The 26,811-nt window shown below is 35.5% G+C and overlaps 2 protein-coding genes and 1 long non-coding RNA gene across 4 annotated transcripts; all 3 read left to right on the forward strand.

Moving 5' to 3' along the window:
- Window positions 1–882: 882 nt before the first annotated feature.
- LOC131932516 (delta-like protein 1) lies at window positions 883–3,928 on the forward strand. The gene is made up of 3 exons (XM_059289436.1): window positions 883–1,074; window positions 2,003–2,140; window positions 3,681–3,928. The coding sequence occupies exons 1-3, from the start codon at window positions 883–885 to the stop codon at window positions 3,792–3,794; spliced, it is 444 nt and encodes a 147-aa protein (XP_059145419.1). The 3' UTR covers window positions 3,795–3,928.
- Window positions 3,929–5,794: 1,866 nt separating this feature from the next.
- Window positions 5,795–6,860, forward strand: LOC131932507 (uncharacterized). Its single transcript, XR_009384594.1, has 2 exons — window positions 5,795–5,906; window positions 6,384–6,860. It is a non-coding gene; the product is annotated as an uncharacterized LOC131932507 (long non-coding RNA).
- A 7,381-nt stretch (window positions 6,861–14,241) lies between these two features.
- Window positions 14,242–24,666, forward strand: LOC131932519 (mitochondrial tRNA-specific 2-thiouridylase 1-like). Of its 2 annotated transcripts, none has more exons than XM_059289439.1 (9): window positions 14,242–14,353; window positions 18,419–18,563; window positions 19,276–19,441; window positions 20,284–20,468; window positions 20,890–21,062; window positions 21,776–21,829; window positions 22,079–22,145; window positions 22,620–22,720; window positions 24,268–24,666. In XM_059289439.1, the coding sequence occupies exons 2-9, from the start codon at window positions 18,485–18,487 to the stop codon at window positions 24,610–24,612; spliced, it is 1,170 nt and encodes a 389-aa protein (XP_059145422.1). In that variant the 5' UTR covers window positions 14,242–14,353; window positions 18,419–18,484; the 3' UTR covers window positions 24,613–24,666. The 2 variants fall into 2 exon arrangements, with proteins under 2 accessions (XP_059145422.1, XP_059145421.1); XM_059289438.1 differs by lacking the exon at window positions 14,242–14,353 and adding an exon at window positions 14,525–14,553.
- Window positions 24,667–26,811: the final 2,145 nt, after the last annotated feature.

A 26,811-nucleotide genomic window follows, 5' to 3' on the forward strand; every position in this document is an offset into this window, starting at 1 on the left:
TATATATATATATATATATATATATATATATATATATATATATATATTTGGGCTAGGTTATATACATATATATCCGACATTTAGTTTATCTCTGTCTCTCTCTCTCTATCTCACTCTCTCTCTCTCTCTCTCTCTCTCTCTCTATATATATATATATATATATATATATATATATATATATATATATATATATATATATATATATATATATATATATACTGACAGATCATTCTTCTTTACTTACAAATTTTACATGTAGTTGCCTCTACTTAAGTAAACGATTTTTCGTATTTTAATAAATGTTTGCTTTCTGCCTTTCAGGTGTGCACACTGTTTTTACAGGTAAGCGAAAGTACTTACGTGTAGTTTCTATTGTGGTTGATTTATAATAAATCCATGCTGTTGTGGGTTTAAACATAAGATGAAGAAAAAATAATAAAAAGTAGTTTTAAAATTAGTCATATTGTATACTTTTTATACAAATGTTTATGAAGTATTTATTTTTTAAACTATGTTTTAAATTTAACTCTTTCTTTTTTTTTATTGCAGGCCCAAGCATGTATGTATTATTTCACTGTTGTCATTTAATTCGTGCATTAAATTGTCAAATTATAATACACTTTTAGGCTATTCTTACATTTTAATGATAAATGAATGACTAATTAAGTTTATCGTTACACATATCTAGTTATATGCCTGTGTGTATGTTCGTGTGTGTATGTGTGAGTGTGCGTATGTTCGTATGTGCGCGTCTGCGTGTGTGTGTGTATGTGTGTGTGTGTGCGTGTGTGGATAGCATTGTGTATGAACAATTTAGAGAGTGACTCGATTATTACGCTGAACAGACTGAACATGCTGACCATCACATATCTACACTCAATTATGAGAACCACTAACCTTAATGTTCCATTCCTTCTATTTTTAGTTCTACCCTTCCTCGACCCCTGTTCCAACTTTCCCTGTTACAACGGGGGTCAATGTACGGCCCCAGCTGACGCCCCCTACTGTGTGTGCCCACCTGATTACACTGGGGCTAATTGTGAAACCAGAGTGACGTCTTCTGAGAGATGTCCAGTAAGTCTTTTTTTACAGCATATTAATTTTAAAATGTAATACATATACATATAGGGGACGGAGTGGTCTAGCGGTAAAGAGCTGGACTGCTAACCCGTAAGTCTCGAGTTCGAATCCGGGTTCAAATCAGTAGTCCATCTCTGAGTCCACCCAACTCTGATGGGTACCTACCTCACGTTAAGGAAAGTTAAAGCTGCTGGCTATAGTGCTGACCACACTATCACTTCATATGCCGAGGTCACAGAAACAAGTGAACTCTACTATAGACCGTCAGGTTTGAAAAAGGAACTTTTTTACTTACATATACTTATATATGAATCATCTCCTTTCCCTTTTCTGCCTAAGACACGTGACCGACACAAAAAAACTCCCTCCACTTTTGTCGGTCTTCCACAATTTTCCTGGCAGTCCCCCATGACAGTCTGCCACTGCTTCCTCGCTGTGCGCCTTCACGTCTCCTTTGACCGTCCCTGCTTTATTTTTCCTTGAGGCGCCCAGTTTAGCGCCTTTCCCGCGATATCATCGAAATTTATTCGTAGGACGAGCCCCCTCCAGGGCCATTATACATATGCATAGAAACATTAATACTATGGGTTAATCATCTATTACCGTTCGTGCCCAAAAGACAAGCGGCGTCTGTTTAAATGACCTAGGAATACGAGGGGATGGTGTAATCCGCACTACTCTCAGTCGTCTTTGTTTCGCTAACGTGACTCGGTTGCTCATCATAGTTAAGATGGACTCAGTACCGTCCTACAGACTAGAGCCAGGGTTCCGAACTCGAGACTTTTGGGTTAGGAGTCATAAGCTCTACAATTCGACCACGCCGTCCCACATAACTACATATGCCAGTAAATAGCGGAAGTTTACTACGCCAATATGACTTTCGTACACCTGCATATAATGCTGAGTGTGATACATTTTACAGGTGATCGAGCCAGGCAGTGTTGGAGTGTGTGGAGGAATCCTCTGCTCAGATGACAGTCATTGTCCAAGTGGTCAGATGTGTTGTGATAGTGCTTGTGGTGCCCCGCTGTGTACACCCGTGGACACTCCCACCTATCTGGTAACTACATCAATACATAATCTTGGTAGTTTTGTTAGTTTTTTTATAACTAATTGATCATACTTTTATCCATTTGTTGACTTTGTTATTGAACGTAGTCCTAATTAAAATATATCGATTGAATATTAATGTATACTAATGGTCACATTGGGAATGTTATGGCGTAAGAATAAGACGAATAATTGATAACTCAACATATAAAAAAAATAACATCAAATGTTTCACAACATGTTGGGTTTGTTTAACATTGAGTAACACAAGCTTATTTGTTTTTATGACGAATGTGATTTTCTTTTTATAGTAGAGCAAAAAAAGGCTACCGGTTTTAAGTATTGCATAGGATGTAAACCCTACATACTGTAGAATATAAACAATACAAAACATGCCGTCTATCTCTACCTTACTCCCCTCTCTCTGGGTCTAACACTTCGTCTCCCCCGCACTCCGCTCCATCAGTTACCCCCTGGTCATTTCCACCTCGTCATCACTCCTAGTATCAATTAACCCCTCTTTCAACTACACCCCTTGCCCATTACCCTATCCTCAGAATATTGGTCACACCTATCCCTATCCATCTCCATACGCATATCTATCTCCCTATCCCTAACTCTATTTGTCAACGAAATCCTTCTCTAATCATATCCTTATCCTATCATTGCCCCTGTTCCAAATCACAACTATAATCATATCCCTACCCCTGTTTCCAACAATATCATTAACCATAATCCTATCCTACCCATTACTTATTCTAAGCCTATCACTATCCGTATCTACTTCCGTAATATTCTACTGCAGTGATTTGGGGGGGGGGGGGGGGGGTAAGTGTAGAAATGGGGGGAGGGGGGTCGTACGTCACTGACATAGGTTCAATGTCGGGTGCGGGTAAAGTCTTGCTTCCCCCCCCCCCACCTCCACTATCGTTATAAACTGTCAATGACACGTGACTCAAGTGCTAGCAAAAGTTTCCAGTTGTTCAGTTGAGCTAACCACATTTCTGTCTTTCTCTTCACCCGTTGTTCAGTTGAGCTAACCACATTTCTATCTTTCTCTTCACCCGTTGTTCAGTTGAGCTAACCACATTTCTATCTTTCTCTTCACCTGTTGTTCAGTTGAGCTAACCACATTTCTATCTTTCTCTTCACCTGTTGTTCAGTTGAGCTAACCACATTTCTATCTTTCCCTTCACCTGTTGTTCACTTGACCTAACCACATTTCTATCTTTCTCTTCACCTGTTGATCAGTTGAGCTAATCACATTTCTATCTTTCTCTTCACCCGTTGTTCAGTTGAGCTAACCACATTTCTGTCTTTCTCTTCACCTGTTGTTCAGTTGAGTTAACCACATTTCTATCTGTCTCTTCACCCGTTGTTCAGTTGAGCTAACCACATTTGTATCTTTCTCCTCACCTGTTGTTCAGTTGATTTAACCACATTTCTATCTGTCTCTTCACCCATTGTTCAGTTGAGCTAACCACATTTCTATCCGTCTCTTCACCCATTGTTCAGTTGAGCTAACCACATTTCTATATTTCTCTCCACAGCCCGATCCCAGGTGTGGCGTGTGTCGTATAGGTCAAATCTGTGTCAACACAGGTATCGTGTGTGTCCGATCACCTTGCCCTGGTCAGAGGTACAGTTGCGTCGACCCCAGGTGAAAACCTTCTTCTGCCAAGAATATATGCCTGTGTCCAATAGTTCAACTTATTTAATTTTTACCTACTGATGTTTTATATATTTTGTTACAATGATAACCAGTACATTCGCTCGTCAATTAAAACCATAACCTTATAAATCGCTATAAATAAACAGGTTATATACAAAACTGAATCCTTGCTGTGTTCTGTTTGTGTCTTCAATAATATTTCTATACTGGTTAAAGGCACCGTTGCCTCTAAATGATTTCTATTTGAGAAGAATCACCTTAGATCTGACTTTTATTGTGACACAATTTATTTATTAGAGAAAGTGCTAAAGTTGTTTCAATTTGTAAGGAGAATTAAACTCCAAGTCTATTCTTTTATGAGGTTTGGAATAAAAATACTGGACGAAATATCTCTGTACGTAACTCCCTCCCTTAACACACACAGTGTACAATTTATCAAGAAATGTATAAATTAACGTGGAATAAAAATGTATGTAAAACGGAGCTTAGTAATATAAAATCATATATTGATAGCTTTTGGGGTTAAAATTGTGGTTTTAGTGTTGTTTTTCAATGTTCTATTATATCAAGATACCCCATTTTTGTTATTGATTAGTAGGGTACCCATTAGGGCTGAGTAGACTCAGGAACGTCGTTCTAACTCAAGCTAGAGAACTCAACTAAAACATTACGTGTTAGTAATCGTCAGAGGCATTGCGAGGCGGGGGCGGGGGTGCGGACCGCACCGGGTGACACCATTAATGGGTGACACCAAGACAAAAAAAATTGCAAGATATATAGAATGCATCTTTTTTTTTAAATTAGGGTTAAAAAGTATTTTAAGTACATAATGACGATCCAGACTAGGGAGGGAAAGAAGTGACACTCCGAGAGGGAGGAGTGACACCAACTGCAAAATTTACAGAGAAAAAAATAGGGGGGGGGGGTGACACCAACTTCAAAATTTAGGGGGGGGGGTAACACCATGAGATGCCGCACCGGCTAACACCCAACGTAGTCAAGCCAGTGGTGCCGAACATAGAATTATGGAGAAAGACAAGACAGGAGCTATGATAGCGCAAGTAAGGAGGAAGTGGCTCACCCAAATGTAACACAGCAGGCGCTTGAGTAGAACCCCCAGGGAAAGCGGAAGTGAGGGCGCACAAGACAGACCTGGAGGCGGAGTCTTCTTGAATAACTGAAGCCAACAGGGATGTCGTGGGATGCTGCAAAATCAATAGCCGGGGATCGGAAGAAACGGAAGGAAATGGTGGAGGCCCTATGTTCCTTAAGGAGCAAAGAGGACTAAGTCAAGTAATCGTGCACTCCACCACTCCACCACACCCCCACAAAATTGTATCAGCACTCATGTAATATGATAACTATAAAGATTGGAGTCAGAAAATCATATTATCCTTTCCACAAAAAATAAATATTATAGTTGTATCTTCGTTTCGTTTAATGGTGTTAATTAACCGAAACTTATTTGGAGATCTGGATATATTACTATCTTACATCCTGTGCCTTTTTTTCTGCCATCCTTAAATTTTCGCATATTGCCGGAGAACGAGAGTGCATATATATCTATATATATATATATATATATATATATATATATATATATATATATATATATATATATATATATATACATATTTATATATAAACTCCGACTGTTAAGAATGCTCCTAAAACATATTGTGTAGCCAGTTTCTAACCTCTTACCCTCCCCTAATCCCCCTTCCCCCACAAGGCAGCATTTAAAAACAAACGCAATCCTCGTGTCAATCGAAGCTGGAGAATACCGGCAAACTGTAAACACGTTTGTTGATATCAGCTTTGCCTGACGTTGATATGCACTACTTAATTAAACAAGCAAAAAAATGTGGAACGTTATTTCGTGTGAGTCACCCACATGGCTGAAACCCTATACGACATTATCAGATATCTACAAATAATATACTTGTCACATCCGTTTGCTATATAAGAATATGTTTAACCTAATGTGATTAACTTACACAAAGGAAGATCCTCAACGTTGAAGATGATGAATTCGTGGCAATTAGTTATTCTGTTGGTGATATCTTTAGTGGTGACCACTTCGTCGCATGTGATGAGCAGACAGGTCAGTGCGTATCATAAAAAATGTATGTTCAGATGTATAAAGTTGTTAAAGCGTTCAAACCACCTTGAAATTGGTTTTCTTTATTTAAAGAAGATTATTTTTAAAATAATAAAAAAAAATTTGTTTAAATGTAGTTTTTATCCAATACCGGATCTGAAAACGAAATAATGCTAAACCTAAATCTAAACGTCATCGCATGCTTGGTTTTATCGTTCTAAGCAAAACACGTATAAGACCTTTATATAACAGGTTTTGTCATTTTATTTATATTTTTTTACAAAAAGCTCTAGTGCATAAATTTGGTATGAGGGAAAAATATAGGTCATATATCTTTTTATTTTTTTTTTATTCGCCTATTTGATTTATTGTTATTATCTAATTTTGATTGTTTTTTAAACGTTTGAGTTTTTAATTAAAACGATTAAATAATGTCTTACAATGTCATCATTATAATTAAGCTAATGTCTTAAACTAAAGATTTTCGCACGAAGAGATCTAGCAAGTGGTACCTTGACCAACCCAGACATCCCTACCACCACCAAGCCCATCACCACCACGATTCCTATCACCACTACCACCCCATCTAGCAATCGAAACAACGCTTGCGGTGGATGCCCAGCGAGGCATAACTGCAGATTTACTATATGGCCCTGTTACCGCGGTCCTTATGGATGTTTAGGGAGTAATCCGGACCCAAGTCTCCACTGCGAGAGGTACATCTGCAAGCTCATCTGGATGTGTGTGGACTGGTGATGAATACATTTCACAGCAAAAAAAAAAATTTACAATTTTTTTTTTAATAAAACAACACATCAACAACGTTGTCTACGGGTTGGCAGATGTTTTTTTTTTTAATATCAAATCTCGTTTTTTTTTTATATTTGCCAGCTAAACGGTTTCAATTTTCTTAACTGAAAATAAGAAAAATAAGAACATTAAATATTCTTTTATTCATCAACTGTGTTTGGGTCATTTATTTAAATAGTGTAATTATTTAGACGAATGCAGGCTTTTATGTAATATTTTGCATAAAATAATCAAATAATCTATCTATCCATAATTCTCTACGTGGGGACCATGCGGGACACCACCACCACGTACGCACGCCTAGCATCCCCCTAGCTCGCTCTCCAGGCATATTGCTACCATCCTCACCCCCACCCGTCTGATGAGCTGTGGTTCACCCCAAATGTTTACAATCGTAGAGCCGGGTCAAATTGGTGATGGCTATTAGGGGCAGATAATTTAGTTTGCAAACGATTTGAAACTAAAGGGAGGTAACAATTTCTGCTTGATATTTTTTTGTCGTTTGTAAACTATCGTCACAAACGGCTGCTTTCACACGAGGGGGGGGGGGGGGGTGTAGTGTCGAAATCACAAATTATGAATTAATGAGAAGTAGAAGATAAATCAACTAAGTAGTGGCGGGTCGGCTCGTATCATTATGATAAAGTAAATTCTTTTTATTTAAATATACATCTTTACAACTATTTCTAATAACGTATAAAACGATATTTATGACTTATAAGACAATGGGGTTCGCAATCATACGCTATCCTGACCAACCACACCGTACCCTCTTTCATAAAATAAAACTTTAAGATTTTAAAAAACAGGATATAGAAACTGCTTAATGAAAGACATGATGTCATACCTCTATGATTAAATATTAAAAGTAAATAAAAGAAACATCAGTAAAAGTATTTTACATCTTTATTAGTCTATTGAAAAGACAACACAATTTAAAACTTTAAAAAAAGTAAGCGCGAATTGTAGGAATAAGGATAGTATACACATATATTAACCTTCATAGATAAAGAAAGCTTTTAAAAAAGGAAATAAAACAGAAACTAGTCACTTGTAAAGAAAAGATAAGAACTGCAATTGGATAGATAATAAATAGGCTGTGTTCCTTAATGCTTTATAGGCTGTACTAAATAATTAATAATACTTTTACAGCAGCAAAGAGCTATTAATACACTCATAGAAGGCCAAAGATAATCTCATTCTCGATTCGTTTAGCCTCTCTACAACATTACAAGGTGTTGTGAGGTTAACTAGGATACTAGACATGATTTACTGCGTCAAAGTCATAATTGTCTGCCTTGGACTTGTGGTTCGTTACCTATCATCTTACTGTATAGATTAATACATATAATACTAACACAAACACACACACACACATATATATATATATATATATATATATATATATATATATATATATATATATATATATATATATATATATAGGCCTATAAAAATGTATCATATAATAGCTGTTATATATGATGGCAGATGAAAAGATTTAGTGTTTTAACAAACAAAATTCCAAATAGCGAATTTTTTTTTGTCAAGCAGAATAATTTTCAAATTGTTTTGGTATTTAGCGAATACTTTGATGTGCCAGAAATGATAAACAATTTAAATCAGCATTAGATGTTGAATTTAAAACAGAGATCGAAATGCGCACATTTCGTTAATACACTAAATGTCCGTTTTTCTTTCATTTTTCCACGGGGTAGTTGGAGGACACAAAGAACTTTCGATGGGGGAGGGGGAATTAAATCTAGAGGAGGGCGGACACTGGTTGAAGTATATACTTTGTAAATAAATATTCAATTTTATATCGTTGGGGGGGGGGGAGCGTGCTTCCTAACATGTGCTTGAAAGAAACTCTGCTAACTGCAAATGAGTATAATGAAAGCTAGTTGAGTGAGTTGCTAGGAGGCTGAGTTTATGAACGTTAAATTTATTAACGTTCCTAAATCATATGTTTACCATGGCAAGATTGTAATTTCCCTAATTTATGTATCTGAAGGTTGTAACACTGGCTGGCCAATCACGTGATGTTTCGACGACCCTAGAACCTCCCAGCACCACCCCTGAGACGACAAGACCCCCCGTCACCACCCTATACCCGCCCAGCGACCCCAACGACGAATGCCACGGGTGCCCACCGGGGCAGATCTGCCACACAATGATACCCCCCTGTTACCGAGGTCCCCGCGAATGCTTTGAACCCGACCCGGACCCAAGTCTCCACTGTGAACAATACGTCTGCAATCCTATCCCCATGTGCCTGGACCCTTATTTTCTCGGGTGAAGTCTTGTTTCCGAAACAGATTGTTTTAAGAAAACAGTAGCTTTGAAAAAATAAAACAAAACAATAAATGAACTACGTTGTTTTATATGTGAGTGAAAATGTGTGTTAAATAATATTATATATTGTGTCCTTTTCTTCACTAATCACAGTCTTACCCCCCCCCCCTCCCCCGTGATAATTACCCTCGATCACTTTTCTCATCACAAGCTGAAATACCTTCTCCCTGTTTTCAATTAACCTGCCCCATATTTATACCCCCCGCCCCAACCCCTCGGGTCCACTCTCACGGATACAATATAATTTAAACCCTACTTGTAACTGGCTAAGGAAAAACAAGTTAATAAAAAGTCTAGTGACAATTTAAGCGCAATTTCCTTAATTAATTTTTTGTGGCCGAACGAAAGGATATTTTCGAAAACTTTCTTCGGCAATATTGTTCTAAATTATGGCAGGAATCGATTGGTAAATGTTTCAAGTCGCTAAGTGGTCTGGTTGCCGAAATATGTGCCAAAAACTGCATTTTTTCGAGGTTTTTTTTTTGGCTTTTCCGGGAAATCCAGGAAGGAATTCCGGGAATTTGTTTGGCCCACAATTATCCTCGGAACTTGCTTAACATATTTGCTTTTGGAACTAGTCCTCGGTATTGCTTCGTTGAGGAGGAGATACGATTTAAAGCTGCTGCGGACACACATCCATTGCGGACACACATCCATCCAGAAATGACGAGTTAATAATCGCAATTCCTGTAAGGAAATTACGCTAAAAACCAGCACTCACGAAATAAATAAAAAAGATGTCTAAGAGAAACTCTGAGTATGATTGTCTTCGATTAGCAATTGGATAGTGTCACTTGTCCGTTCAATCTTTGCTGTTTTTTCTTGATAATGATTAGCAAATATTTAAAAAAAAAAAACTTCCACATTAATGATACTTTCGCTGACATTCTTATTTTTGTATATGATCCGTGTATGAAATACCCTACAAACACCCACACAAAAAATACCACACAACTACCACACAAGCAAATAGTACAAACAAATACCATACAAATAAATACCACACAAACAAATACCACACAGAAATACACAAACAAATACCACACAATCATACACAAAAATCATACAAACACACTCATACAGATACAAAGATACACAAAAATACTAATAATAACGGTAAGTTAAACATTGACAACGGTCTTATTTCTTACTGTAAAAAGTAATTTGAATAAAAAAATAAAACATTGACAGTATTTCGTAGGCATTAAATTAACTTAAGAAAAATATTCGAAATTGATTTTCAATTATTTTTTTTTCTCCTTTAATTTCAATTTTAAAACAAAATTTCAATTTTTGAAGCATGTCATAAATCTGTAGAAGGTATAACCCGTTAGTGTGAACTTAACTATCAAACAAATCGAAATATTGACACAACTGCAAGGGGGGAAATAATTAAATTAAATATCAATTAATTAAGAAAATTAATGTACAAATTTAAAAATAATAATTTTCGAACAGTTTTTGTTTTAACCCTAAATGTAAACTGTTGTTTCTCCGAACGTAATAACTATGGGGTTAAACTTCCCGGGAACAATCTGTCCTATGTTGATCAATTCTTACCATAGAGCAAAAAAGATATAATAAAATTAAAAAAATAAAAAATAAAACGATAATATTAAACAAAGAGGAAGCATCGAAGAACTTGACTGATACGAAAGTTGACTGAGTCCTATTACGCCGCGTTACCAATGCTGAAATTTTATTTTTAAAAAAATATGTGAAAAGATTAAATATAAAACGTGTTTTAAGCAGAGATATTTTTAAATACAAATATGTTTTCTTACGCTGCTGAAACGATTAAACCCAGGATCAGAGTGATCAATTCTAAGATGCTTTGATAAAAGTCAATAACTTCTGATTTTTTTTCCTGCAAATAAACATAAGCGCGTAAGTTTAATACATACATGTTTCCTCTTACTACTGTTCAAGCTAATAATTAATTCTGTCTATTACTGCAACAAAACTAGTTCTTACCATCATCTTTTGGTCTTTTACTTGCTTTAAAGACGTGCAACAGTTTTACATCTGCGAAAAAATGATACCAACCACATTTTGTAGCGGGTTTCTTTTTGATCATGTGATCCTACAATATAAAAAAAATAGATAATTTGTATGGCAGTATATATATATATATATATATATATATATATATATATATATATATATATATATATATATATATATATATATATATATATATATATGTATCGATGGTCTCTGTCATAAACCGTCTATATAAAAAAAAATTCACTTTTTCTTTTTTTACATTAATCAAAAGCCAGTGTGATTCCCAATAATGCCTGAAAATATCATAGAAATCTGTAGATTGATTATCCAGATATAATCATTTGAACAAACGCCTATTATTTCTAGTACTAAAATACCGTTATATTTGTCAGTACAGTTTTGATCGGAAACGCAGTCGCACGCTGCAATCACACGATTTTATATCTATATATATATTTATATATATGTGTATATATATGTATATATATATATATATATATATATATATATATATATATATATATATATATATATATATATATATATATATATATATATAAACACATGAGTTACTGTAAAAATTGGACCTACATAAACATCTCCAACAGACGTCGAAGACAGCCCAGCATCAATCTCTATTCCTTGTTCAGCTTGAGACTTCCCATTACACACGAGCCGCGATTATTGATAGCAATATACAAGAAGATTTGAATTAAATTACTAACCAGGAAATTTAGATGGGAATGTTTTCTAATATTCCTCCTCGAATTTCAATTATTTAAATGTAAAATTGAAATTATAGCATATAGTATTTACTAAAACATTGTATTCTATTTTACTTTCTAATAAGATTCTTAAATCATATCATGAACTGTACATTACCACATTTGAATGTGTTTGGGCACATGACGTTTTGTAGGTCGGCACAGTCGACTCCGCACACACCGTCTAGGCATTCTGTGAAGTTACTACTTAGTTGTTTATTTATTTTATACAGGAGTAAAGGAGTAAATGTTTCCATTTATTGCATTCAGTTCTTTCCAACTGCTGGTAACATTATGGGCTATATATATATATATATATATATATATATATATATATATATATATATATATATATATATATATATATATATATATATATATATATATATATCCGTGTCTATGTCATTGTCCATATCTGTGATCTTTCAACGTCCATGGCTACGACGGTCAAAGTCAAATCCAAGATCAAAGGTCAAGGACCATGTTTGTTAATGCCTGTGTCTGTGCCTATTTCAATACCATGTGCTTGTGTCTCGGTTTTGGTTAAGGTTTAGGTCTTGGTAGGTCTACGTCTAACTGTTGGTTTAATCTAAGTTAAGGTCTATGTGCGCTTTTTTTCATGTCATGTCCATCTTATATCTATCTTAATCAGTTGTTTTTGTGTGTCCAACTTTAACGTTTTATGTAATATACATATCAGTATCCTTTTTACTATTCTGATCAATTTTTTGTTGATGTTTATGTTTATACCTCGATATACATCTAGATCTATATCAATATAGTATTTAAGACATTTTTTGTAATCACGAAATGGGGTTTTTAATCGGGCATACAACTGTTGTATTGTTTCCGAAAGAGCGGGCGCCTAAGACATATCTGAAGACGAAGTCTATCTGAAGAACATAAAACCGCAAGGATATTTTGTGAGAGGACAAATTCATAACCGAGAACTAGACCAGAGGCGTAGCGAACCTTCCCGGCGCCCGGGGACAAACTTTCGATTTGCACCCCCCTCAAACTTTCGATTTGCACCCCCCCCCCCCCTCGAACTTTTCATTTGCACCCCCCTCCTCAAACTTTCAATTTGTTTTTCCAACCCGTTTTGGCGCCCCCCCCTATGGTCGGCGCCCGGGGACATATGCCCCCCCCCTCGCTACGCCTCTGAACTAGACAATATGGATTGTGATTGAGGCCCCACAAAGAATAGATAGCAATCAAGTTAAATACTACCAACCAGTTATACAAGCAGGAAGGGCGGCGGCCATAAGAAGATACATATAGATGTAATCCATGAGAATGAGATACAATTTTCTTACATCAAAAATGTCAATCTCTAGCCTAAACTACATTGAGGTAAAAACGTTTTGACTTCCGTTTGTCTAGGCGAGAAGCGATGTGGTGAATGGAAATTCATTAAGATTGTTATAAACAAAAAAAAAATGTGCAAGTTTGATAAAAATGTAAATGTTAAAAAAAAAGGAAAACATTTGTAAAATAACGTTTTAATAATTAACTTTATACACTAAAAAGTAGCAAAACAATGATTTTACTTTATTAAATAATGCTCTACTAATTAAATAACTATAAAGAAAAGCGTGGGTCGCTTCTTAAATTTTAGTCAAGGTATTCAATATATAGGCTAATAGGCCTATGGTGACATATGCTTTTCAGAGTTTCTTCCAGGCATCTCAAGCCAATTAAATCAAATCTTATGGGACATCAAAGAAAATAAGAATATTTTTGACAACACTGAATGGAGAATTTATAGACATGCATTATACGTTAATATAATTGGTTTCTTTTCTTAGTTCGAAACGATTCATCTACTAACCAAGTCACCTTCCAATTTACATTTGAAAAAAAAGCCTCCGCCCCCCCCCCTCCTCCACCCACTTCGGAAACGCTGGTCATCGGTTTTAACCGTCAATGACCGGTATTTATTTTAATGTTACGCAATGAAGGTAGATAAAAAGGTGTGTAGAGTATTAACTTTGACTGTATATAATTCAACGCTGCAGTTTGATATTAGATTAGTAGTTTTTCTTTTACCCCTTTTGGCGCCCCACTTATGCTTGGCACCTTGAGCGGCCGTCCTATCATAACCCCCCCCCCCCCCCCCCTCCCAACCCCAGCTTTTGGTTTAATCTTAAATTCATATGATTTGTTAACAAACTTTTCACTGAGCTAGATATTGGAACTCATACCCAACTGGGGGGAGGCATCTGATTTTTAATTCATATGGTTTAATCGAGCATAACCTTTTACTGGTGTCAAACTTGGCTAGGTGGTTTTAAAGGTGTTTTTACATAGCTGAATTACATTTCGGTTGTCTGTTTTGAATACGGTACCTAGAACTAGACAGCATTTTGGTTGCCGTACAGTTCCAGCAGTTAAAAATTCTGCAGCTGACAAAGTCAATGCGAATCTGTTATAAAACCTACTAGAGTCTAGAATCTACAGAGTACAAAGTACAGAGGCACTCACAAGTCCATCAAAATCTAAAAAAAATTTCTGGTTAATCTAAATTCTAGTTTCTAAACTCTGAATTATTTTTTTTAAAGCAGAGGCGAGTGGTTGCTCTGCAGTTCAGCTGCTAGCGTATTGCGTCACTTGACATTTTTTAATGATTTTTAGATCTAGATTCTAGATCTAGTTTCTAGAATCTAGATCTAGTATTTAGGCCTACTTTGTTATTTAGTTTTAGTTAGGCCTAAGTAATAAGTATTTTCTAGATCTAGATCTACTTTTTTAGAATTTAGACTTAGATAATTATTATTAGAGTGTGGACGGCCGTGACATTGCACACACAAGAAATTTTCACAGATATCTTTAATTGGTAAAATCTTAGTTTAGCGTCGTAAATTCGGCCAAAACTAGTAATGTGGGAGAGAGTGAACTAATGAATATGTCATTAAATATAAGTATATTTTCGTATATTTTTATAAAATATTATAGATAATTGAATAATAGATCACCATTTATGATTAAATCAATTTAAATATCCTGAAATTAATTTTTATCAACCCTGTTCGAGATAGTAAATCTGCTATTAAAAACAGCAGCCATCTTGAGAAAATGTTATTTAGAGTAGCTTCCCTTTCATTTCTATTCGTATGAAAATGTATTTACTATTTAAATATGATTGTCTTGTTGTATAGTCCGTATTACAAAGCATTTTTTTTTTAATTCTGCCCTTTAAAAACTGAATTTCCTAACAAACAACTTTATTAATTCTAGAAGCATTGTGAAATGCAACTTGTATCTATGTATTAAATCACGTTTTTTTAACTAATGTTTATTTGATCTTACTATTACTATAGTTTGAGTTTTTTCTTATTGTTTGAATGACTATTTTCATTTCAGGTTTTTCTTTTCATCAATTAGTGATTATATCGTAACTTATGACATTTTTTTACTTCTCTTTACCTTAATTAAACCCCAACCTCCGTCATATTTTTGTTGTCAATGTCACAACAAGCAGAGGCGTAGAGACCCTTCCCGGCGCCTGGGGACAAACTTTTCGATTTGCACCCCCCTCAAACTTTCAATTTGCACCCCCCTAAGTCTTTCAATTTATTTTTCCAACCCATTTTGGCGCCCCTTAAGGTCGGCGCCCGAGGACATATGTCCCTCCCCCCCCCCCCCCTCGCTACGCTACTGACAACAAGTCATAATGTAAAAAATTACGCTTCACTCTGCCTTATCTAAGATCTCTAACCATAATTTTGACAACATTAAATGTTTGTCATCATGTATATATACAGAGAGACAAAGTGTATTATCCACCAGCTTCCCTAGTAAAACATCATCTAAAACAATGAACCAGTCCACCCCTTAAGTGCGTGTTGTCATTGTGGTCCATCGCAAGTCTCCACCTGCCAGACACATTTTGGTTATCCTTTGTTGTCAAATTGTCAATATCAAGTACCCAAGTGAGTGATATGGGGTTGTCCATAAATGATGTCACATATGATTTGCTACGGGAGTGAGTAAAGATTTGTGACGTCAACTCAAGCGGCTCCGCAATTTATGACGTGTCGGTCTCATGAAAGGAGGTGAACGGGGAAAATACCTAGGTGGTTGACAGAGAACCTCTATAATGCTTCGTTCAATCAAAATAACGATAAAAAAGCATTAATATACGTATACCTTGCTCATCAAAAATGTTGCAAGCCTGCTAGTTTAAGACATTTTGCAAAACGGCCTCAACACATTATCCTAGTCAAAAAGGCTTGCTACCAAATGCCTGCCGACGAATAAGCCGCGTCTAATGCGGGGCGTTAGGAATACGGCCATTAGCATGGACCGCGTTAGAGCACCAGTAGGCTATCGCGCTTTGTAAGATGATACTTAAATTCAATTTCGCTAAACAGCGCGAAAATTTAGTAATGTTCCGTCGTTTGAGGAAATTTATTTTCTTGGACTTAAATTGAAATATCATGTTGACTGTCTGGCTCTTAATTTCCAAATATCACTTTTAATGTATCAAGATTCAGAACTATAATTTACTTTAATATAAGTGTCATCGTTTATTGTGCTTTTTATAAAGTGCAGAGCAGCTTCAAAATCGGACGGCCATCCTGTTTTCACCAAGCTTCTTTTGGAGCTTAATATGGGTAGTCTAGTTCTATACGGTGAGAGCTTAATACATTTTTAAAGGGCCGAAAGTCTCAAGACAGCAGAAATAACCACGTACGTTTAAATGGACGAGTGATAGATGTGTTAGGGGCTGTTTAATGAACACCAACTTATGTAATCAAATTAAAAGTCGCATAAGCGTCAAAACGGCAGTGCTTGTTTGTATTTTTCTATAAAATTAGCCTAACGGTCGGCGGTACCGGTATATGACATCACGCGCGAGCGTTAACTCGGGTGACGATGTGCTAAGTGGGGGAATGAAAAGGTGGGGTTCAAGAAATGCAACCCAGCATGCTTTTTACATTTCTTGACCCTTCTTAATAGTTCTATCGTCCCCACTGAGAAAATGGATCACCAATGAATGACGCGTCATACTTCTACAGCTGGTTTTTCTCCCACAACCATCCCCTGTTTTCACTTAAAAAAAACCTGACCTGTCTCCAAAATCATATCGCTGAGTTCTACTCAACCTCTCCCCACCACAAATCACAATTTCTATCTGAAACAATATGTTCATATGTTTGTTCTGTAATAATGCACGATGTCATTACTATCTTAAGAGCGACGTCATTTATGAGCGATCTAATATTGATTTGCAAATAAAGTGTTCAAAAGTTCGACCTCCCAACAATTGTTGTGGTCTTGGATGCACACTATTAAGTCTGATAAGGTTTATTAGTCATTCATGTCAACTATATTTTTAAAAAAAAGAAAAATTACTATACAGGGGGTCATCCATAAATGATGTCACGCTTTTTTTGACGATCTTTACCTCCCCCCTCCCCTCCGTCACAAAAAGCCAGACCCCCCCCTAAAATGACGTCACACCTTAGCCTACAACCCCCCCCCCCCTCAAAATTGCAGTTGAATTGTTTTTAAACAGCTATGTTTTTCCAAAATCTTGTCTGAACTCTGTCAAAACTGTTTTAATACATTATAATAACAATTGATTAATTGTTATTATAATGTATTAAAACAGTTTTCTAACATTACTTTTTTAAAATGCAAAAGTGTGACGTCGCACCATCTGAACCCCTCCCCCTCATCACACAACGTCACAACATTACGGACCCCCCTCCCCCCTACGAGTGTGACGTCATTTATGGACGACCCCCGGCATATATTAAAACAATACAAAACAGTCATATTAAACCACAAAATCAACACAAAAGACATGCGAATAGACAATTTATTGTTTTTAAAACATGGCCGCTGCTTGTATTTACTCATTGTTGTCTCAAACGGGGTAGTTTAAAGTTTATTCCAGGATATTTATGACTGGTTTGGTCTTGGATTGTGATTTGTTATTCAATTATCTGTTATATTATGTAAAATATGACATAAATATGGCCAAATGAATGAAATATTCATTAGTTACCTTCATCGCACATTACTAGCTACGTTGGAATTTACGACGCTAAACTAAGATTTTACCCTTTAATTAATAATAATTATAAATAATTAATATATCTTTGGCAAAGATTCTTTGCCTTTTACCACCACCCAAGCGCCTGTATAGTATTAGTATTGGGTGATGTGAAACAAAAATATCACCCACCTCTTGCAAATTACCACCTCGCTATTTCATTTTTTGCATCTCACAATTTACCAACACCTGCCCAGAAAAAAACTTAAGGAGTATGGAGGTAGAACTATCTTGAGTGACATTCCAAAAAATTACCATAGACTGGCAAAAGTGGAAAGAGCTTTCTGTTGTGTCCCCATGTGTCAACTGTCTTGTCCACAAAAGGAGAAAGATAATGCCAATATCAGTTATTGTACTAGTTACGATAATGGTGAAGCTAGCATTTAATTTTCTGGATAGCCTATATTCCATAGTCAGCTATTATAATGACACACTTTATTATAACATCATTTATGTGTTCTTTATTTTGTCTGCATTAAAAATTAAAAAATAATTCAATAACTTTTTTCTTACAGCAAAATTTGTTTTGATCGCAAGCAAGAAGATCTTGTAGCGTGCTGAACACAGAATGAAATGATAGAATGAGCTTGAAGCGTGTTGTGTGTGGCATTTCAGGGGGAGTAGACAGTGCAGTTGCTGCACTGCTGCTCAAAAGAAGAGGTAGGCATCTACAAATTCATAACCCTCTCACAACTTTTGTTATATCATTTGTTCATGTTAAACAGTTGCTGGATCATTAACTTTTAGGGTCTTATCATTTTATCTGGATTTGAATCAAAATAGAATCCATGGATAACTGAATTTTAAAAGGAAATTTCCAGTTTAAGAAGTATAAATGAACAAGTTTTAGTCAGAAAAATATTTAGTAGTTGAGAGATACAACAATGAAGAAAAATAAATTCATATTGAAATTCTGATTAAAAAAAAATTAAGTAATGTTCCTCTTTCAGAACTAATGATCCATAGGCCAGATGTAATAGAGTTCACCTGTTTATTATTATCTCAATATATGAAGGGATGGTGTGGTCAGCACTGCCCAGCCACCTTTACTTTCCCTAATTTGTCATATATCTATTAGACCCAAGTGGCCTTCCAGTTTAGCCGTTGTAAGCTCTACCATCCAAAATCAAATCTAAGGCTCTTATTAATGCTTTGTATTAACAACTCAAGTTAGAAGTTTTCCTGTTTTTAAGAAGTGTAATTAAATATGTATAATAAAAAACAATTTTTAGGTTAAAAATTAATTTACTTTTTCTTGCATTTGCTGTAGTCTGTAACAATTACATAACTTTTACTGGCATTAGCTGTTTAACAATCACATTACTTTTACCTGTGTTAGGTGAGTGACATATAAATTACATTTTTACTGCAGGTTTTGAAGTCGTGGGACTGTTTATGAGAAACTGGGATATCCGAGATGAAAAAGGCAAATGTTCGTCTGATGTGGATGAAGAGGACGCCGCCTGGGTGTGCAAAACTCTGGATATCCCATTCTTCCAAGTCAACTTTGTGAAAGAGTATTGGCATGAAGTGTTCAGGTAGTTTCATGGTTTTTATATATGTTAAAATGTCTCAAAAATTACCTGAGAAACATTATAGAGGATAAATTGTTAAGGTGGTTCTAAATATTGAATATGTCTTATACTGACTTGGAAAAAATTAGTTGAGGAGATGGAGATCTAGATTGACATTGGCTGATGTTAAGACAGTGTCTGGGAATGGACGTCAACGAGTTGACAAGAATCCTTCCATCCTTATTTATGACATGAATAAAAATCTTGTTTTGTCAATTTTGCCTTCATAAAAATCACTAGCACTTGAAAAAATGTAAAAAATTTAATGAAATAGATGCAAATGTAGAGAACGTTAAAATAATATTATTTTTTTATTTTTATTTATTTTCATCAAATCTAAATTGTAACGTAGCTGTAAATAAACTTGGTGATAGATCTGCTAAAACTCCACTTTCTAATAATTTTTACTCAAAACATTGGAGATAAAATTTTAAAATAAAATCATTAAATACATTCAATTTTTAGTAAAAGCCAACAAAAACAAAACAAATTGTTTTTGCCATGTTTATTTTAATAACGAAACACATGATTTTTTAAATATTTAAATTGCCTTTCAAATAATTTTGAGACTATTCTAGTTGGTGTCCATGTTCTGTATCATGTTTTCTGGGAAATAAGATTAAATGCGTTAAAGAAAAATGTTTTATTCCTACAGTGTAATGTTAATTTGTGCTAAAATTAGTTAACAAAATTAAAAAATCAACTTTGTCTAATAAGTCTTAGCTTTTGTCATCTTGATAGAGATAAATTAACCATTAGTTTGTAATCCTTTAAATGTAATCTAATGATGCATTGTTTTACCACAGTGAATTAATCAAGGACTACACTGAGGGGGTAACACCTAACCCTGACATATTATGTAATCGCCATGTCAAGTTCAATCACTTCATCAACCACGCTGAGAGTAAATTTGGCACCAATGCCATTGCCACTGGTCACTATGCCAAGACAAGTGCTGGCTATAACCTACAACAGATAGATCCAGACATTGGTATGTAGACATGGTGCGCAGTTTTAAAAAAATTCACTTTAATAATTTTAGCGCTTGTAGTTGTGTTTATCGTAAATAAACCATCACTGCACTTTTTGGTTAGTGTGTAGTTTTTTTTTCAGTTTTAAATTATACATTTGTAGTTATGTTATCATGGAAACAGTGGTAATATATTAATAATTTAATTTTAAACAAACGTTTTAATAACCAGCTTTTATATAATAGATGATTTTCTTTAAATATATGCACTACTATTATAAAATTGTATTTAGGATATTAAATATAGATACATCTGTTAGAATACTATTCTATCTTGTTATTTAAATATGTTTCACATTTCTTAGCTTTAGTAACATGTAATGTTTATTTAGCACTATACAAACAAAACCGTTGTCTTAGATTTCTATTTTTTCTTCTTTAGGTGTCACTTTACTCTGCTCTAAAGACACTGAAAAGGACCAAACATTTTTCCTCAGTCAAATCAGCCAAAAGGCCTTACAGAAAACAATATTTCCTGTTGGAGATTTGCTAAAGCATGAAGTGAAAAGGATAGCAGTGGAAGCCGGGATGGAGAGAATTGCCAAGAAAAAGGAGGTGAGCAAAATTATAAAATTTGGCCAGCTAGTAGAAATATTTCCTATTTTTTAAGAATGATAATCGCTCATTCAAAGTCAATTTAATCCATAGCTGAGTCAAGAATGCATAAAAAGTATCCATATGTGAACAAATTAAAAAATATATTTGATCTGATGTTCAAAGTCAGTTTGAATCACATGAAAAAAGGATTCAGAATAAAAGAAGTTTGGCTTTAAAAAATAATTGTCGGCTAAGTCAAAAATGCACAAAAAGTGTATCCATAAAATAAGTGAAGTCATTTTTTAAAATTATTTGATGTGATGTTGAAAGTCAGTTTAAATCACATGAGTAGAGGATTGTGTATAAAAGATATTTGGCTTAAAAAATAAAGGTAGTTTAAGTCAAGAGTGCTTAAAAAGTGTAACCAAATAAATAAGTGATGTTTAGAATGAAAACTAAGTTACAAACTGTTCTCCGTGTTTTGACTTGTTTCACACAAGTTTATCTTGGTTTACAACTGCACATAAACTTATCTGTACTGAAGTATTATAGACCAAAGTTAAGATTGGTCCTTGCAGAAATATGTTATTAGGTGTGATCAAAATGTAAATGATATTTCTGGGTTGCTGATTTTTTAAAAACAAGTAGTATTCATAATTAAAGAAAGCATTATAATAATATAATTGACTTGCTTTTGATCATATATGAACATAATTTGTTTATTTTTATAGAGTATGGGAATTTGCTTCATTGGCTCAAGAAATTTTCACAATTTTATTGAAGACGTAAGTAAATTGCACATTTTTAATAGTTAATATTTTTGTTGTGTTTTGCAATCAATTTTTTTTTTACTTGAAATTCAGATCTGTTTTGTAAACAAACCCTAATTTTTCTTGTAAGTTTTACTTTTATCATTCATCATTTGTTGGTTGTCTGTTACTCTGCATAGACTCTAGAGCTAAGTGCTGATATTTTGATTGAGTGCTGAAAATAAGGTAGTGATTGTGTTGATAATGATTTGTTTTACCATACAGTACATAGAGCCAAAGGAAGGTAACTTTGTTGATGTGGAGACTGGGAAAATTGTTGGCAAACACAAAGGTAATTGAATCCTCAAAAAACTTTTAGCTTTCATCATTTTTCAAGGATGTTATAAACTTGAGCAGGACTTTACCCCTGCCCACCCCCTTGGGCATTGTCCTCCCCTGTCATTACCACAGATTGATGATGCCCTATACAATACCCCCCCCCCCCCTTTTGGGTATTAGACTTTCCCCATTATTACCCCCCCCCCCCCCCTGTATCAATCAACCCCCTCCCCCTTCTTTAGAAAAAAAACTACAGTGGGTCATTAACACCCTCCCAGTCTTTCAGATCTAGGAACACATTACAGATAGGGCTACACAGTTAATGTTACTGTTTATAGGTAAAGATATAATATTTATTCTCTGTGGGGTGGTGGGTCATGTCCTTGATCTTAAACAAACAGGGCAATCTAGAGCAATATAATATATTTGTTTTTATTTAATTGGCATTTTTGTCATGTAGCTATGGAAATGTTGATTAATTTTTCAGGTCATCATTACTGGACAATTGGCCAGAGATGCCTTATTCAAGGTCTGCCAAAGGCTTTCTTTGCTTGTGAAATCAAAGCCGACACCAATGAAGTCATAGTGGTAAGCTCTTCTGCTCTGAAAATTTTAATGAAATCAAACAAAGTTGTAATCAGTAAATGGTTCTATTTTTAGGCTGATTTTATTGAGTATTCACATAGTAAACTATGCAGACGTTTCAAATAAATTAAAGAAATTAATGCTCCTACTTAACTAGATGTATGATTAGATTCTCTATTTTGTGACAGTCATTAATTATAGTTATCTAGATACCTAAATACATTAGGGTGGAGTGATTAATTTGTTAACCTGGGTATGGCCACTTTTGATATATCATTTCAAGGCTTTTTGATGTTAATGGTTGTTACTTGTGCTTGGATTAAAATTAACTGTTAGTTGTATTTTGAATCAGATGTTAAAACAAATTTATCTATCAAAATCATATTAAAAGAATTCACTAGTTATAATATTATTTAAATTTAATCAACATCTGAATTAAGAATGTGTAATTGAAGCAAGAATTATCCTATTGAAATTGAATCATCACTGACTAAAAGACTACCTTGTGAAAAAATTGTATTTATATTTAAAATTAATTTAAAGTTTCTTATAACAATAGTATTTTATTAGACTAAAATAGTACCTTATTTGTATTTGCTACTTTTTTTTTAATAATTGAATTTAGTAATTCAATTTTTAACTATTTATATTGCAAATCAAAATTCTTACACTTGGTTTACACTTACGACATGCATACCATATATGTCTAGGAAAAACCTGCAACAAATACGTAGGCTATACATATTCCATGCGGAAAACTTAATGCGAAGTTTATTCCTGGACATGTTTAGTATTGGATCAGGGCATTTCCCCCCTGTCAATTACCCCCCGGACATTACCCCCCGGAGTAATTACCCCCCTGTCAATTACCCCCCGCCCAGTAGGACGTTACCCCCCCCTCCCCCGGACAGGGATAGAGTTAGGGTTAGGGCTAGGGTTAGGGTTAGAGCTAGGTTTTGGGGCTAGGGCTAGGGTTAGGGCTAGGTTTAGGACTAGGGCTAGGGTTAGGGTTAGAGCTAGGTTTTGGGGCTAGGGCTAGGGTTAGGGCTAGGTTTAGGACTAGGGTTAGGGTTAGAGTTAGGGCTAGGTTTAGGACTAGGGCTAGGGTTAGGGCTAGAGTTATAGTTAGGGTTAGAGCTGGAGCTAGAGTTAGGGTTAAGTTTAAACCAATGTCTAGCGTTGGTTTTGGTTTTGTGTGAAGTTTTAGGCTAAGGTGGATGTTTAGGTTTTGGTCTTTTTCTTAAGGTTTGGATTAAAGTAGTACATAGGTATAGAATTCCAATTAGAGTTAGGATTCTAACTTGAGAGGGGGGGGGGGGGGTAATTCCCCTGGGGGGTAATTGCCCCGGGGGGTAAATACGGGGGGGGGGGGGTAATTTCCAGGGGGGTAATGTCCTGTAGCCGTTTAGTATACATGTTGGAAGGGGTAAATGACTTTTTGAATGAGATGTAAATTGCATTTTTATTTTAAATTAATTTTTTACGCTTTAAAATAATTTTTATCCACTAAAAGACTACCCTCTGTGTACATTGTATTTCTCACATCGCAGGCCCTAGGCACTGACCATCCTGCCCTGTTCACTGACACCCTCAGGCTTGGACCCTGCCACTGGATCAACTCACCCCCTCCCTCACTCCTCCAGTCTGGCCAATTTGACGCCAAGTTCCGCTTCCAGCACAAGCATCCGCTGGTTGGATGCTCCGGTAAAATAGACCAGACTGGTCACTGTTCACTGACCTTGGATTTCCCCATGAGGGCGCTGACGCCTGGTCAGTTTGCTGTGTTTTACCAGGACGATGTTTGTGTAGGGAGTGCTCGCATCCTGGAAGTGGGACCTACGTTGTACGAGTTAGATGTCAGAGAGAGGGTTGTGTTTCCGAAGGAGTTTTCGTGAAGCCTGTGTGAGCTAGTCTGTTGATTGTTATCCTTAAAATGTTAATGTCCCAAATTTTGGAGAAGTGTATATACATTTTAATAAAAATATTTTTAAAAATATTTTCTCGTTCCATGACACTTTTTATTAAATGTTAGTACATGTTTTCATGGGTAACAGGGCATTTCCTCCCTGTCAATTACCCCCTGGGACATTCCCCCCCCCCCGACATTACCCCCCAGAGTAATTACCCACCTGTCAATTACCCCCCTGTCAATTACCCCCCGCCCAGTAGGACATTACCCCCCCCCCCCCCAGACAGGGATAGGGTTAAGGCTAGGGTTAGGGTTAAGATTGTGTCTAGCGTTGGTTTTGGCTTTGTGTAAAGTTTTAGGCTAAGGTGGATGTTTAGGTTTTGGTCTTTTTCTTAAGGTTTGAATTAAAGTAGTATATAGGTATGGAATTCTAGTTAGAGTTAGGATTCTAACTTGAGAGGGGGGGGGTGGGGTAATTGACAGGGGGGGGGGGTAATGTCCTGTAGCCGTTTTCATGTAGATCTATAACTATAAAGAATGTTTATTTTCATTTATATATTTAACTAAAAAAATGTAAATATATGTTCAGACTTAATTTATATTTAACAATTATGCGCATGTTTATAAACTTAATTTTTAACTAGTTACCTATTTAGGCACCCACACCTATATTTCTGTCCACTCTTATCAAAATCATCTTATTTATCATATTTACATGTGGTATATATATCAAATCCAAAATTCTGGAGTATACAATGTCTAGCACTTATTGTCTGATCTTGTTTTACTCACGTACAGATTATTTATTAACTAAAAAAAGACAGTTCCATGCCATTTGATGGGTTTGAAAATGCTTAATTTCTAAAACTTTAAAACTATGCAATATAGTTGGTCATTTTGTTCCATATATTTTTCTTGGTGTTCAAATAGTTCCATTGTAATTGAACACTGGACCAGCAAATGCAGATATAAAAATAATGGTTTTATTATTATAATTAAAATCCCAAGTACTGTTTATTTACCATCAGCTAGAGTTACAGATAGGTGATTATGTTAGTTAAATGCAAGGTAAAAATCTAAGATAAGTGAAAACAAATAGGTTTGGCAGTATGGTTAGTGTCAGGTTTATTTTTCTAGTTAATTTATTGTTTGCTGTATTTTTTCCCCACAAAAATTGATTTAATAAGACATCTTTTAAAACATTAGATAATTACATTGGATCGTACTTCACCTTGGCCACTTCATAACATCTACAATTTTTTTTTACTTTTTTGCTAGATCTATTTGTTAATAATTATGGCTATTCTGAAACGCTTCAACCTTCATATATAAAGGCAGGGGCGGAACTACAGTGCCGCCAGACCCCGCAATGCGGGGGGGCCCAGGCCGATTGGGGGCCCAAAAATCCTGGCTAAATTATACTTTTTTTTTTTTAATTTAAATAAAAAAAATTAGGTGGATGTCGAGTTATCTTTCTTCTACAGTTACAAACAAACACGATAGTCGGCAAACGTCTTTGAGAAAAATGCACAGACTATAGCTCGAGAGACCGCCAGACATATAGACAACTTCAAAGACGCAACCTACCGTTCTTTTTTAGTGGCGTCGATTAGGAGAACAAAAAAGCTTTGAAAATCGAGCTGGGGAAATGTTGCGGCGACTATCCTGGTCTTCTAGACGACCGGAAAAAGTCGGCGCTATTGATGTAGATGTTCATCGGCGCTTTCTTGTCTCCTTCCCTTGAACCTTCCCAACTCTCTACCCTCCCCCCCCCCCCCCATCCCCCTAACCTCTACCCCTCGCCACACCCTTACTTTTACAATAAGATGTAATGCATAGATTAACGAACCGTTTATGAACTACTGAACTGTAAACTGACCACTTCTGCACATTTTGTTAAAGACACTAGTCGGTAGTTGTTCATTTACCTTATGAAGTATTTCGTTGACGAATCTAATTCACACAACAAGGAAGGTAAGACTCGTCTTTATATTATTAATCGTTTTATAATTAGTACACGTATTAATGGAACATTAGTTATTAACACTAAATACATTAAAGTTAAAATTTTTTAGGATACAATGATCTAGCTTTTAAGCCTAAAAATAACCAAAAGATCTATACAGGGGCGGAACTACAGTGCCGCCAGACCCCGCAATGCGGGTGGGGGGCGGGTGGGAAGGTG

The sequence above is a fragment of the Physella acuta genome, unplaced genomic scaffold, assembly GCF_028476545.2.
Source record: "Physella acuta isolate Inbredline_101_S28 unplaced genomic scaffold, ASM2847654v3 ptg002191l, whole genome shotgun sequence".
Lineage (NCBI taxonomy): Eukaryota > Metazoa > Mollusca > Gastropoda > Physidae > Physella > Physella acuta.

Coding starts and splice junctions, on each gene's coding strand:
- LOC131932516 (XM_059289436.1), top strand. CDS start 883: ATGAGAACCACTAACCTTAATGTTCCATTCCTTCTATTTTTAGTTCTA. Junction 1,075..2,002: donor CGTCTTCTGAGAGATGTCCA/GTAAGTCTTTTT, acceptor TACATTTTACAG/GTGATCGAGCCAGGCAGTGT. Junction 2,141..3,680: donor TGGACACTCCCACCTATCTG/GTAACTACATCA, acceptor TTCTCTCCACAG/CCCGATCCCAGGTGTGGCGT.
- LOC131932519 (XM_059289439.1), top strand. CDS start 18,485: ATGAGCTTGAAGCGTGTTGTGTGTGGCATTTCAGGGGGAGTAGACAGT. Junction 20,469..20,889: donor ACAGATAGATCCAGACATTG/GTATGTAGACAT, acceptor TTTCTTCTTTAG/GTGTCACTTTACTCTGCTCT. Junction 21,830..22,078: donor TTCACAATTTTATTGAAGAC/GTAAGTAAATTG, acceptor TTTACCATACAG/TACATAGAGCCAAAGGAAGG.